This window comes from Kogia breviceps, chromosome 1 (assembly GCF_026419965.1).
Source record: "Kogia breviceps isolate mKogBre1 chromosome 1, mKogBre1 haplotype 1, whole genome shotgun sequence".
Classification (NCBI taxonomy): domain Eukaryota; kingdom Metazoa; phylum Chordata; class Mammalia; order Artiodactyla; family Physeteridae; genus Kogia; species Kogia breviceps.
The window spans coordinates 161,963,500-161,977,851 of record NC_081310.1 but is presented as its reverse complement, the minus strand read 5'-3'; the positions used below and the strand labels follow the sequence as shown (position 1 = coordinate 161,977,851).

The following is a 14,352-nucleotide window of genomic DNA, read 5'->3' as shown; positions in this document are numbered from 1 at the left end:
ATACTTTCCAATTGCCGACATCTGCAAACCTCTCCTGAGGGCTTTCTTGGGCCACTGGAATCTGCTATGTCCATACACTGAGCAGATTGGAAGCGTCAGGGAATTAACACCCCCACCCTCACTCCCATTCCTTTGCCCCTAAGGGATAACTCTGAGGCTTATTTTCCACACTGACTTCCAGGGTTTCCCTGTAGGATTAAATTCCACTTGCCGTCAGTGGTAGCTTGCTTGATAATGAAACTTTCTTAGCTTTCTTCATTTTCTTGTATCACTTCCCCACCTCCTGCCAAGGTCTCTGGGATCACCTCCCAAATAAACTACTTGCATTAAAATCTTTGTCTCAAGTTCTGCTCCTTAGGGAACCCAAACTAAGACATAGAGCAATGTTCCAAATAAAGGATGCTTGGTCAGCCTGGGTGCCAGAGTAAAGATGAAGTAGAGCAGAACCGACTCCAATCCATGAGAGACATGTACCAAAAGTAAAAAATAAACCTTTATTTTTTAAGTCTCTGTAATTTTGATGTCATTATTACTTTGGTTTAACTTAGTCTGTCATGATTAGTGAACTATGTATAACTTTTCTCAGTAATTCTCATTCTAGGAATTTTTCCTAAAGAAATAATTAAAGATGCACACAAAAATCTTTATACAAGAATGTTCACTGTGGTATTATTTATAATTAAATCATCAGGGAGAATTTAATATACAATAATAGATAAATTTAATATAGAATGCTTTTCAGCTATATAGAAGTCCCTCTGAGAATATTTAATAATATTGAAAAAATGTTCATATTATATTCCTATATAGTTTATGTAGGATCATTATAATTCTGTTTTTAAAATTACATATATATTTGTATATACACGTGCAAAAAGTAACTCTCTCTTTTTAAAAAATATTTATTTATTTATTATTTATTTTGGCTGCGCTGGGTCTCAGTTGCAGCATGAGGGTTCCTCATTGCAGTATGTGGGATCTTTAGTTGTGGCATGCAGACTTCTTAGTTGTGGCATGCGGATTCTTAGCCACGGCATGCAGACTCTTAGTTGAGGGATGCATGCGGGATCTAGTTCCCCAACTAGGGATCAAACCTGGGCCCCCTGCATTGTGAGCGCGGAGTCTTACCTACTGGACCACCAAGGAAGTCCCCCCAAATAACAGTCTCTTTCATCAATCTGGCAATAAAAGTCTCACTTGGATAGGAGAAAAATATTTCCTCATACTGCCTCCCTTCTGTTGAAGAGGTTATAGGAGAATAAACTTTCCAAAAAGTAAGAAAAAAACTATAGTTGGACTTCTGGGCCAAATGACTAAATAAGTTCATGCTTCAATAAGCCCATTCATTCCCATCAAATAGTAATATTGAATAATATATGAAAAAAAGAAATGAAAATATATAGTTGGGCTCCACTGCAAGAGACATATCTCCATGAAGCTGAAAAGTACAGAAATGCAAAAGGATAAATGCTCCTGAGGCTACTTTCTTGGATATAGCAGCAGGCAGTAGCAGCTGAAAGTTGGACTCCTATGAGCCTCCTAAAAGTGCTCTATAGGAGATGAGGATCAGAGACAAGGTCTTCTGCTTAGAACAAGGATCTAGGGTGGGGCTTCCCTGTTATGAAATAAGCCTAGCAAAAAAAAAGGCTGCTGCAGAACTTTCTGAGAGAGAGCTGCTGTGTGCTGTAGGCCTAGAGAGGCAAGGAATATAGACAAAGGAAACAGAAGCAATGTTCTACTATCCTGCTGACTTTTTGTCACTGGTTCTCTGTATCCCCAATATTTACCAGGTCCTATACTGAAAATATGGGTAGAGTCAACTGCAAAATCCACCATATAGAGATATGTGAGCATAGTGGCAGTTTGCAGGGGGGTGGGGAGGGGTGGTGGTGGTGGTCAGGGCTGGGGAGAAAGAGTAACAGAAAACTTCCTTCTCAAAGTGATATTACAAAGTAAAATTTCAAAACACATGAAGAAATTAAATGCTAAAAATGATACTAAACAAAATCAACAGTTATAACTTGAATTCACTCCAGATGAAACTTACTTTATAGAACAAAGATTTTAAAATAAGCATATTGAAGATGTTCGAAGAAACAAATGAAAATGTTAAAACAGAATAAGAAATTATGAAACAGAACAGGAAGAAATAAAACAAGAGCAGGTAGATATGAACAAAATTAGAAATCTTGGAAATTAAAAATAATCACTGAAATATTGAAAAAGACAGGAAAATAATCCAGACTAGATATGGTCAAAAAGTGAATTTATGAATTCAAGTTACTTGTGGGGAACTCAGAATCAGTGCAGTAAAATAAAATGATAAAAATTATGAAAAATTAGTAAAGAATCATGGAGGGCCACTTGAGAGAATCCAACATTCATCTAATAGAAATTATTGAAGAAGAGAATTAAGGGAATGAAGAAAAAGCAATCTTTGAAGGGATAATTTGCCAATAATTTCTCAGAATTAAAGAAAGACATAGATTCTTAGGTAGAAAGACTACTCAGATTACCAAGCAGGGTAAACAGAAATAAATTCACATCCAGACACATAAAAATGAAAAAGCAGAGCATGAAGATCAAAGGAAAAATCTTTAAACCTACCCAAGAAAAGATAAGTTACCATAAACAAATAATGGCAAACTTCTTATTAGCAACTGTGGATATCAGAAAAAACTGCAAAAAAAAAAAGTTCAAAGAATGAAGGGAAGTCCTCCTCAAGCTAGAATTTATACCTAGCCAAACTATCATCCCAAAGATAAGTCAAAATAAGAACATATATAGATTAAGATAGTTTCTCATGGACTCTCACTAAAACAGCTATTAAGGGATCTACTTTAATAAGGTAACAGGAAAATCTTGAGATGCAATAAACAGAAGAACACAAAAATTTATAAGCTGTGTAGGAAAAGTCAATTGGCTCTTCATCATCATCATCATCATCATCATCATCATCATCATCATGTGTAATTGCTAATAAGTGGAAGAAAGAATGAACTAGTTGTTGAATGATACTGAGATAATGGGTTATCCATATGTAAACAACAAATTAAATCCCCAGCTCATATCATACACAATCATCAGTCCTAAATGAGATAAATACCCATGTGTGATATAAAACTTGACAATTTTTAGAAACAGGAAAATATGATATTCAGGTAGGGAAGGATTTCTTAAATAAGTCATAAAAGCAAAGCTCATAAAGCAATATTCATACATTCAACTACACCAAAGAAAAAAAACCTTCCATAAATCAAAATACATCATAAATCAAAAAACACAAGCCACCATCTGGGGTAAGATATTTGCAATGCATGTTAAGTGACAAAGTATCAACGTGCAGAATAACAAAGAATTAAAAATCAATAAAAAGAAACAACCCAAGAGAAAATTGACAAATGATATGAAAAGTCAGTTCACAGAAGAAAGCAAAGTGTTCAATAAACATATGAAAAGACATTAAACCCCACCAGTCATCAGGGAAACACATATTATAAAAACAATGGGATAACATTTTACATTTATCATGATGACTGGTAAAAATTTATGTCTGATGATTTCAAGTGTGGAGGATTCAGAGAAATGGGAACTATTATACTTTGCTGTTCTTATATTTTGACGAATAAATTTGTTCAACTATTTTAGAAAACAACTGGCCATTATATAGTAAATATGAAGATGCATGTAATCAGTAATTCCTCTCCTAGTTATATGCTCTAGATAAATTCTCATACTTACACACAAAATGCTCCAAGTAGTATTATTTAAAATTGAAAAAAAACTGGAAATAACCTAAATTATGATCAATAAAATGGAAAAAGAAATTGTGATGTAATCATAAGTGGAATACTATATTGCAGTTAAAATGATTGAACCAGAGCTACATGTATTCACATGAATGAATCTCTACAGTATAATAAGTAAGGGAAAAGTTCAGTATGACACTTATAGTGTGATATCACTTATAGGAATTTGTAAAACAATACCAGTTATATCAGTCATATTTTTGGATATATATATAGAAAATCATTGAATTTATTACAGTGGTTACCTATAGAGTGAAGGGAGAGAGATGCAATCAGCTAGGAGTACAGAAAAGTCTCAACTAGATCTATAATTTTTTTAATAGGGGACTCTGTAGCATATATGGCACAATGTTGATATGATAAAGCCAAGCTGTTTGGTGGTGAGGGGGGCAATAAATGACTCTTCATTTTATCTCTACTCTTTTCTGTGAATTAAAAATTATTCACAATGAACAAAATAAGAGTTTAAAGAAGATAACACAGATTTTTAAAGCTTCCAAATTCCCAGGCAGCATTTCTGAAGGCTCCTAGCTGATGAGGAGTGGCAGCATCAGACTGCAGTTCTGTGTTGAGGATGGTCTGTTGACGACTGCAAACAAGCTAGTACCTCCCACTGGCATCCCCAGAGAGGTAGCATGCCCCGTGCTAGCTGTAGCAGCTTCTGGTGAGGTGGGGAATGGAGATGACTTTGAAAGTGAGAGACAGTTAGTAACAGTAGAGGGAAGTGATTTTGACATGGACTAGAGTTTTTCAGGTAATACATAGCCTAATGGTCTTTCCTAACCTTTCCAAGTCATAACACACATGGATAATATTTGGCACACTGGAGTAGAGGCTACCACCTTGGAGGCTCAGTTATTCTGGGACCTATCTGTACCCCTGAGAGACGAGTGGATCAATATATCACAAGTGTATATCTTACAATATCACACAAATGTAGCCTACTTGCAGTACTGTATACTCGTGTGACGCAACATGACTTTTGAGAAGCTTTGACCCAGAAAATAGTCTTTTCTCATCTAAAAGTAGGGAAAATTTAAACCATTCCAAACTCTGGCAGTACTTGGCAGTTTGCCCAAAAAGAGTACACTGAGAGTCACAACTGTTCTGCTTGAATTTGTGCAGTAGCAATTAGGAACGGAAAGAGCTGGTGCAAAAGAAACGCAGTTAACAGAGTCTAAAAGTCTCCTTCTAAAGCAACTGAAGACAGATCAAGAAACCTCTCCAATTCATATGTCAGCATCATATCAGGGTGTGACCAGATGAGACTGGGATGTGAAAGCCGGCAATCTGGGTCAGCATTTGTGGAGCAGAACAGAAAACAATCATGAAGGAAAGCAACTAACCGGACGGGACAAAGATAATCACTTAACAACACCTTAGTGGGAAGGGATTGGTAGGTCACCCAACTGAGCCATTCTAATTATATTAGCCCATGATTTGGAATTTCTATATATGTTAATTATATACTTGTTAAACACAGTTCATTCTATGGGTTAGATTGAACATTTTCAAACCAGTTCATCTTTGTTCTTCTGAAGTCCCAAGTTCAAAGAGATCTATCAGGTGGAAATGTAGTAAGGCCACCTGAACTGGGTGGATCCAAATTACATTTGCAGCCATTGTCTGTATCTCAGTTACATAGACAGATAACCGGCTTTTGTGCTAAGATAGTGCTTGCAGAGGACAATTTCTCAATCTCCTTGTTAGCCAATTGGCCCTGGACACAGCAACAGGCTGGGCGGTAGGCAGGATGACATGGCACAGCTATATTGGTTACTAAAATACTGAAATACCTCCATATTTATTGGTAGTTAGCCACTCCTAGAGCTCCCCAACCCTGCCTTGTGACAACTCCCCCACACCAGTCCCTTCCTCAGGATGCCATCTCCCCACAGTCCGGTAAACAAAGTGTTAATGCCCAGCACAGTAGAGGGCCACGGGGGCCATTAAATATTTAGAACATCACCAATGAATGAAGATGGACCACCATACCCACTCTTGAATGCTCACTGCTGGCACCATCATCTCCTTGGATTCCAAGAGAGAACAGCACCTCTTGTTGGCCAGTTTTGCCTCAAGTTCCCAAATTGAAATAAAATATCTTCTGGTGAAACTAAACTGCTCAACTTTTCTCTGGGCTATATGCCAGACCGAGGGGAAGGAAAGGAGCTTTAAATCCCAGGGCCATAGCTTTGTTGTGGGACTTGTCCTTCCTAAAGGTGAGCGACAAGAGTCACGGGAGACCAAACCTGGTCACTTCCCCAGACTGGCCTTTCCTCATTAACTGTCCTCCCTTCATTCCATGCCATCTACCAGGCAGTTTCCCCATCCCCCATGATTTTAAAACTTATTTCTCAGGAGACCACGGCACTTCCTTGACCCTTGGATCCAACGAGTGATCCGGGGAGAACCTGGCCCTGGAATATGCAGCAACATCATAGAATCAACCCTGCCATCTGCAGAGTCAAGACAAGGCAGCACAGAGCTGGGGAAGAGAAAAGAAACTGTGGGGTAGAGGATGGGGGAGAAGGATCATTCATGACACAAGAATTCTGCTGTTCATTCAGGAAGCCAAAGGAGGAGGGCAGGAATTGCATTTAGATAGACAACCAGGCATCACTCTGGGAAATAAGGGGAAAGCCCAAGCAGAATGGCCACACCTACTCACCAGGGCTGGTTATCGTCAGGAGGTCTAGGTGCCGCTGTTGCTGCAAAAGAAAACACATTGTGAGAGCACTGATTCAAGCCAGAGCCAAACTTGTTGCTTAGCAGGTCAGGGTGAACGTGCAAAGGGGATGTTCAGACACGCAGAGCAAGCTGTATTGTGGAGGACGTGGTCTCACAGTTCTGCAGGGAGGCCTTGCACCCTAGAGACAAGGGGGAATGGACAGCCTTTCTGGTCAGAGCTGAAAGGGCCTTAGAGACCTTCCAGTCAATCCTATCTTATACTTAGGGAAATGAGGCCCTGAGAGGAATGTGGTTTACCTATAGCCACAAAGAAAGTCCCTTTCCAGACTCCCAGCCATGGCTCACTCCTCTACCAGGCAGCCTTAGATTTCTCTGTGGTCACACTGACTACTGGTTAAGTGTCTGATATCCTGGCAACCCTCTTTGCCTTGGGTCCTTAAGTCACTGCCACCCTCCTGATATTCCTTTCTAACCAAGATACTCCTGGGGGCTGGTTTATTTATTAAATCTGCTCAACAATGCAGTGACAATTTCAATTACTGATGATCAAACCATTACTTTTCTAACTGAATCCTCATCTCTCTGTACCATACAACATTCAAAGAAAATAATATTTGTCAGGTACACTAGCCCATACAGATGAAGTTGCTCTTGTTTGGAGGCAACTAGCCTTGGTCCCAAGAGCTGAGGTGGTCAATATCTCAGTAGGCTCGCCCCCTATCACACCATACTTATGGAGGAGCCTAGTCCTGAACTGGATGTCATGGGAACCTGAGGGTGGAGAAGAGGGTATTGTAGGCTGAGGATGGGGCAGTGGTAAGCAACTCTCTTAAAGACTTAAGTCAGGATTCCTTAAGCCTCAGTCAACCTCTGTCTCTTTCCTACACTTGATTTTCCATTAATAGTAATTTCCATTAATATGTATTTTTTTTTTTCTTAAAAAGGGGTCCTAACAAACTTCACTTTGAGAACCACTGCTTCAAGGATATATATTGCAGGAGCTTCTGATTATCTGGTACTTCATCCAGTGGGTCCTTTGCCATATTTCACCTCACCTACATTTCCCTCTTTATCTTGCTTCTCCCCTAGAATGGCTTCCTGAAATTCTGCTTAAGCAGAAAGGAGAAGGCAGCAACATTTTTTGAGTACCGAATACAGGCCAGGCACAGTACCAGGCACTTTGATGTGTCATTTCTTCTTACACTCTTGGCAATCCTACAGGGTTGGTAATGTACAACAGAGGGACATGGGGGTCAGACAGGAGAAATTATCTGCCTAAGACCACATCTTCATTGAATGAGAGAGCCAGGATTAGAATTCAGTCCGTTCTAATCTTGGCTTGAAAGTCCAAAATATGATAATGCACAATAAATCACTTAGCATGATGCCTGGTACTTAATAGGTATTTAATAAAAAGAGCTATTTTTTTTTGTTTTTTTAAAGAAGATGTTGGGGGTAGGAGTTTATTAGTTAATTTATTTATTTTTGCTGTGTTGCGTCTTCGTTTCTATGCGAGGGCTTTCTCTAGTTGTGGCAAGCGGGGGCCACTCTTCATCGCGGCGCACGGGCCTCTCACTATCGCGGCCTCTCTTGTTGCAGAGCACAGGCTCCAGACACGCAGGCTCAGTAGTTGCGGCTCACGGGCCTAGCTGCTCCGCAGCATGTGGGATCCTCCCAGACCAGGGCTCGAACCCGTGTCCCTGCATTAGCAGGCAGATTCTCAACCACTGCGCCACCAGGGAAGCCCGAGTTATTTTTGTATTGATGTTTTGTTATTATTATAGACCATGTGACCCTTGGTTTATAAAACCTGCCTTGCCCCTTTTCATAGAATTATTGGTACCAGAGCTCAAAGGTCATTGAGTCTGACCTGCCACCAGTATATGAATCCCCTCAGCAATGTCCCCACCAGTTGTATGAACTAATTCTGTTTTATCCCTTTGCCTGACAGGGAACTCACTTTTTGTCAGTTAAAAAAAAATTTTTTCTGTTTTTTTTTTGGCCATGCCATGCGGCATGTGGGATTTTAGTTTCCTGACCAGCAATCGAACCCGTGTCCCTAAATAGATCTACTTTGAGCAGGGTTAAAAGCTGCTTCCTTATGAAATCATCCCTGTTACTAGCTGCTTCAGCCCATGACAAGTTTGGAGATCTGAAGAAGATCTGTGTCATCTTCTCTCCTGGTTAAATATTCCCAGTTCCTTCATCCTTTCCTTATAAGACCTGGTCTCAAACCTCCTGGCCCTTGTGGTCCCCTCCCCTTCCATTTAAATTTGATCTGTTCCAGTCAAAACCTCTTTAAGATCTCTCTATCCCTTGCTTTAATGATTTTTCAGGGCCCTAAAAGCAGGTCTGTATCCTTTCATAGCCTTCTCGATCACGCATCCCTGTTTTACTGCCGGCTCATAATTCATTCCAGCTGACATTTTCAAGCAACAGTGCAACTCCAAGATGTCGCTGACCTCCACTGTGAGCACACATCCTCATGCTGAAATGAAACACACACCCACACATGCAAGCTAGAAGGACTGCTGGAGCTAGACTGCCTTCTTTCCCAATCACAGAACCAGGCTAGTGGGACAATTGGCTCAAGCTGCCTTTGCCAGGGCCTAGCCTCACAGGCTAGGCCCTTCTCTCATACATGAGGAAGGAAGACAGTGCGTCCTATTTTTCCATAAGCTTGGTTTTGTGGCAATCGCCGCTGGTGAAGGAGGTCCATTTATCTGAAAAGTGTCTATTTCCTAATTAAGATCTATCTCTAAATGGTGATTCTGTGTCCAGGGTCCAGTAGAGAAAAAAGGGAAGAAAACCTGACAGGAACACGGACAGACCTGGCCTTGTGTCCTAGCTCCTCTCTGTGGTTTTGGATAACTTACTGTTATGTCTCTAGCCTTGAACGTCATACCTCTAAAATGAGTGAATGAGACTGAAATACTGTCAGTGATTCTCAGTCAAAGGCAGCCAGACACTGCTTGTGGGCTCCCCTTCCAGTGTAGAGTTCTCTGAGCATGCCTGTAGCCAGGACCCTGGGGACTAAATGACAGAGCTGAGAATTTAAAAGAGAACAAATTTTAAGCTAACCTCTCACAGCAATTTTCAGGGCATCTCAAGGGCCTGGAACATCTATTATTCAGTCCATGGCACACAATAGCCCTCAGTAAGCATTGCTAAACTCAGCTGAACCATTCCTGGAATGCACGTTATCCCATGCCTTTGCTCATGCTGTTCTAACTCATCTCCTGAGATCTTCACGGAGCTCCCTCCTCACCCCTCAAGACTTCCATGAGGTCTTCTCTGCACCTCAGCTCCCAGACCTAACCCCCTTCTCTCCTTTCTTCAGAACAGAATATTTCACACTTTGTTCTTCCAATGCATCTTGTAAAACCTAACTTTTGTATCATGCTCTCTCTTAATTATCTGTTTCCTTCTCTGTTTCTCTCATGTGGTCTTTACTTGAGGATAAGACTATGCCATTTCATCTCTATATTTCCATTCCTCAGCACAAAGGCTGAAAGGAATGCTTGATGCCATCTAGTTCAAATGATTCAACTATTCCGTTATTCCCCCTGCAACAACGCTGTTAGGTAGGAATTCATCAGCATGGAAAGTAAGCATGCCCCTTCCTCTACAGGACTTCCCCACCTGTCACAGCTTTGGGGATTCCTGCCTTTATGATTTTGCACCTGCCATCTCAGCAGCAATATTATCTATCCACCCCTCTGGAGACCTTCCTTCCTTTACTCCCACCCATAGGATCACTGTCTCTCCTGTACTCTTACAGCTCCTACTGTCTGTACCACTCCTGTGGTGATGAATTAAATCTAACCTGGTGACAAACCCCTTTAACCTACAGTTCACAGGCATATGTGTGCACCACCTAGTGGCCCAAGCAGATAAGTGTGGACTACTGTTTTAATCTGTAGCTCTTAAGATAGGATTACAAAGTCTGCATGTTCTATATGCAAATACAAACAAAAGTGTACATTCAAGAGTCACTGTGCAATAGTGAGGGTGGGAGGGAGACGCAAGAGGGAGGGGATATGGGAATATATGTATATGTATAGCTGATTCACTTTATTATACAGCAGAAACTAACACACCATTGTAAAGTAATTATACTCCAATAAATGTTAAAAAATCACAACAGTTTGAACCTAAGATACTAAAATATCCAAATAATTCACTCCAAGTCCTTAAGAAATAAAAGGAATAAACGAAAGAGAATATTTTCATTACTAAAAGCTGTGCCTAGTATAACCATTTAGGATCACCAGCAGAAACTGTTTGGCATTTATTAAAATAGGGCACATGATTTGTGGAATTTGACCAATAATAGAAAACTAGTTATATAAGAGAGGAGCATGGTGGACATAAAGAATTACCAGATTATTCAAATTAGTTACCAACTGAGAGACATAAGGGCCTTTTGCATGGAGATGATATATTACCTAACTGCCTGGATGGTAGAATATGCAATGTTAGTTGGAAGAAATGAAGGTACCTAGCTAAGGCAGCAGGTTTGGTAGGTTGGCAGGGCCTGCTGGCTGAGGGCTGAGCAACTGAACCATTAGCTAACCATAAGCTACAGTCTCAGGAAGGCAGGCCCTTCACATGTTTGGTAGTGGTACCGTGTGTGTGTGTGTGTGTGTGTGTGTGTGTGTGTGTGTGTGTGTGTGTGTGTGTGTGTGTGTCTTGAGGAGTGGGGGGAACATTCCTCCTCAGATAAAGGAATTCTAGACCTACACAGAGGGCAATGTGTTCAAGTGTGCCTGTATGGTATTCCATGGATTCTTGGCAGAGTGTGGGTATGCCAGGGTTGGGTCAGTTAGGAGGTAATGTGTGGACTCCTGGCTGTGTATGACTCTGCATCCAGCTTGCCCTGGTAAGCGTGGTATCTCATAAACATTCAGAGGAAACCCATTTCTGTGTTTAACCAATGTGTGGTTGATGCAGAGTCATGACTCCATAAAGACCATGGGGGCTGGAGGTCCCAAGGTCAACAGGAGCAATCTCTGAATTTGGTGCCAAACAAGGATGGCAGAAGCATCTGTAGTGGATGCTTAAGGAACTGTCTATCAGCATCCTTGTTCCAAGAGTCATCCATATTCCGCTGTTCATCCAGTGGAAGTTATTTTGTTAATACAATGCCACTTCACCTCTGGTCACAGTTGACAGCCCCAAGGGTAAAAGTACTGAAAGGTGGGTCAGTTAGAAACCTCATCTAGGAATTTTGGATCTTTTGTGATTTCAATTATTCTCAATGTAAACTATTGTTGTCCAACATTAAAGAATCTATCTTTACAATTTTTGTAATAATGAAAAGTAACACATGCTTATTTTTGTCATTTTCCAAATTTCCAAAAATACAGAAAGTAAAAATGAATGAAATCCCACCACTGAAAGAGAAGCACAGTTAGCATTGTTTTGGTGTATTTTTTTGGTCATCTTTCTTGCTTGTGTTTATTTAACAATGTCATATTTATATATAACAAATGAAGTATATTTTAATCTTGTGCAGCATTATGTTTTGTGTTTTTTTTTTTTGGTCTCAGGCTGAGTCTTTATTTTAAAGTATAAGAATGTAAGTCACATACACTTATTGTTATGTGACAACTCTTGTTGCTGTGATTTTGTTTCTAGTCCTTTTTCAGGGAAGGTGATGTTAGTAAGACATCAAGAGAGAACTACTTGGTTATTTTGTCACAGGAGGCAGTTTGAAAAGCCCTGCTACTGCAGCCAAGTGATGTAAACAAAGTCCTCTGAATCTGGGGAGAGACTTCCAGGCAATATCCAACCAGCAAGATACTCTTTTCCTCATGTCTGAAGCCCTTCTCCCTATAGTTACACAAAGTATTTTGTGGAAAGAGCTCCAAACTCAAAGTCAGACAAACATATGAATCCTGACTCTACCATCTTTGAGCTGTTATCCTAGGCATGTTACTTAAGCTAGTTGGCAATTAGGTATCCCATTCATAAAAAGAGTGTAGACCAACCTCCAGGAGTCTAATAGGAAAGAGAAGCTGAGGGAAAGAAGAAGAGTCATTCACAGGTGAGGGGTGGGAGCGGGTGGGAGGTGTCAATAGGTAGAATGCGAAGCACACTGGTTGGAAGCTAGGATTTCTGAGTGCCTCTCCAGCTGTGCCCCACCTCAGGCTGAGACTTTGGGCTTCTCACCATCTGGTACCTAGCCTGTTACAACAGCATCTTAACTGGTCTCCCTGCTTCGAGTCTTGAAAATTGCTGCTGTAGCTGGAACGAACTTTCTAGAATCACATCTTAAAACTCACCAGGGCTCCTACAGAATAAAGTTTAACCATTTAGCTGCTGTTGGAGGACTTCTGTGAACCAGCTCCTGCCTCTTTTCTCCTGTTCCTTCAGACTCTGAGCTCCAACCATGATGAGCCACTTCCAGTTCCCCAAATTTGCTGTGCTCTCACCTCAAGGTCTTTGCATGTGTTGTTCCCTCTTAGAACAACAACCCAATCAGATTTACCTGGCTAATTCCTACTTATTATTCAGCTCTCCACTCTCATGCCACCTCTTCTGTAAAGGCTTTCTTAATTTGCCAAGGCTGGACTGGATCTTGTCCTTATCTCTCTGACCTTCCCTTTCAGAGCACCATCACACCATCTCCCTGACCACTGGCTGTGTGATCTTCCTGAGGGCAAGGGCTGTGCCATTATTACTTCACTCTTCTCAGGGACTAGTCCAGGACCTGATCAACAGATGATAACAAAGATCTGTGGATCACTGGTTACCAAGATGATAACTAGAGAAGTTCCTACTGAATTGATCAACAGAAAAGGTCTTTAGTTTTATCCCCTTCTCTCTCAAAAGACACACACACATTGGACCCATAATTTTTCTCAGAACCCTCTCTGATTCTGTCTTGGTGACCTAGGGGTTAGACTACTGAGAATTTGGCCATCTTCATCTGGATGGGCAATTATGAAGCTACAGTTAAAAACGAACTTTTCATTTTCATCACGAAATGCATTGCAATTACTTCTCGGAATGAGAAAGGGACATGGTGCTCCAGGGGCTCAGGGACTGGTTTGATGTGTGAGGTTCTATGTGGTAGAAAAGAACAGTCACTGATTATGTGTTTTGTTTTGCTTTTTCTGTTTCGCGCAGGAGGGCTATTAGGGGAAAAGTCAGTTTTTCATGGCATAGACTGGAGTTAATTTAAATAAGAGGACCCGTAATCCCTGTGCATTTTCCTGTCACTACAGAAGCCAGCCATAATGGGGAGGACCTGGGGACCCACACCCTCTAGAAAGGGAGGTCACAGGGGCATAGGCACACATTTGGCTTCATGGCTCAGACCCTCTTTTCCCTGCAACCCCCTTCCTGTTCAGTTCCCCCCCACACACCCAGCCATAGTCATTTTCTAGGCATCTAGGGATCTCAGGCTCCCTCCCTGCCCTACCCCAAGCAGAGCCTGCTCCCTAGAAAACATTGTATGTGGTGCTGACCTCTCCCTAAACTCACTACTTCTGATCGTTCTTACTCCAGTCTAGCCTGCTTGCTGGCTGCAGGAATGATCACTCTAAAACTAAATTTGATCCTTTCTTAGAATAATTTAATGATCTCCATTGTCAACAAGGGATGACAAATATCCACAAATTCTATGTGTTATTTGAAAAAGCAGTTTTTATATTTTAACATAACCTCATGTTTGGAGAACAAACAAAAAGTTACCTATTATTTTCAGAACCAAACTTCAGATAATAAAGGTGGGTCTAATCACCTGGGTCAGTGTCACATGTAGAAGATGTGGTAGGAGGAAGGTGTGGGGGAAGCCAGTCACCTCTGTGAGGAAAGGAAGCAGGGATCATGAAAGTCTGAAAAA

General features: G+C 41.0%; 1 protein-coding gene across 5 annotated transcripts in view; it reads right to left on the bottom strand.

The window, feature by feature from the left end:
• AGBL4 (AGBL carboxypeptidase 4) overlaps positions 1-14,352 on the bottom strand; it is a 1,382,976-nt gene that overhangs the window by 353,544 nt on the left and 1,015,080 nt on the right. For all 5 annotated transcript variants that reach the window (XM_067008185.1, XM_067008176.1, XM_067008173.1 and 2 more), the window contains one exon: positions 6,481-6,520. In XM_067008185.1, coding sequence (XP_066864286.1) covers positions 6,481-6,520 — 40 coding nt within the window. The remainder of the gene's footprint in view (positions 1-6,480; positions 6,521-14,352) is intronic.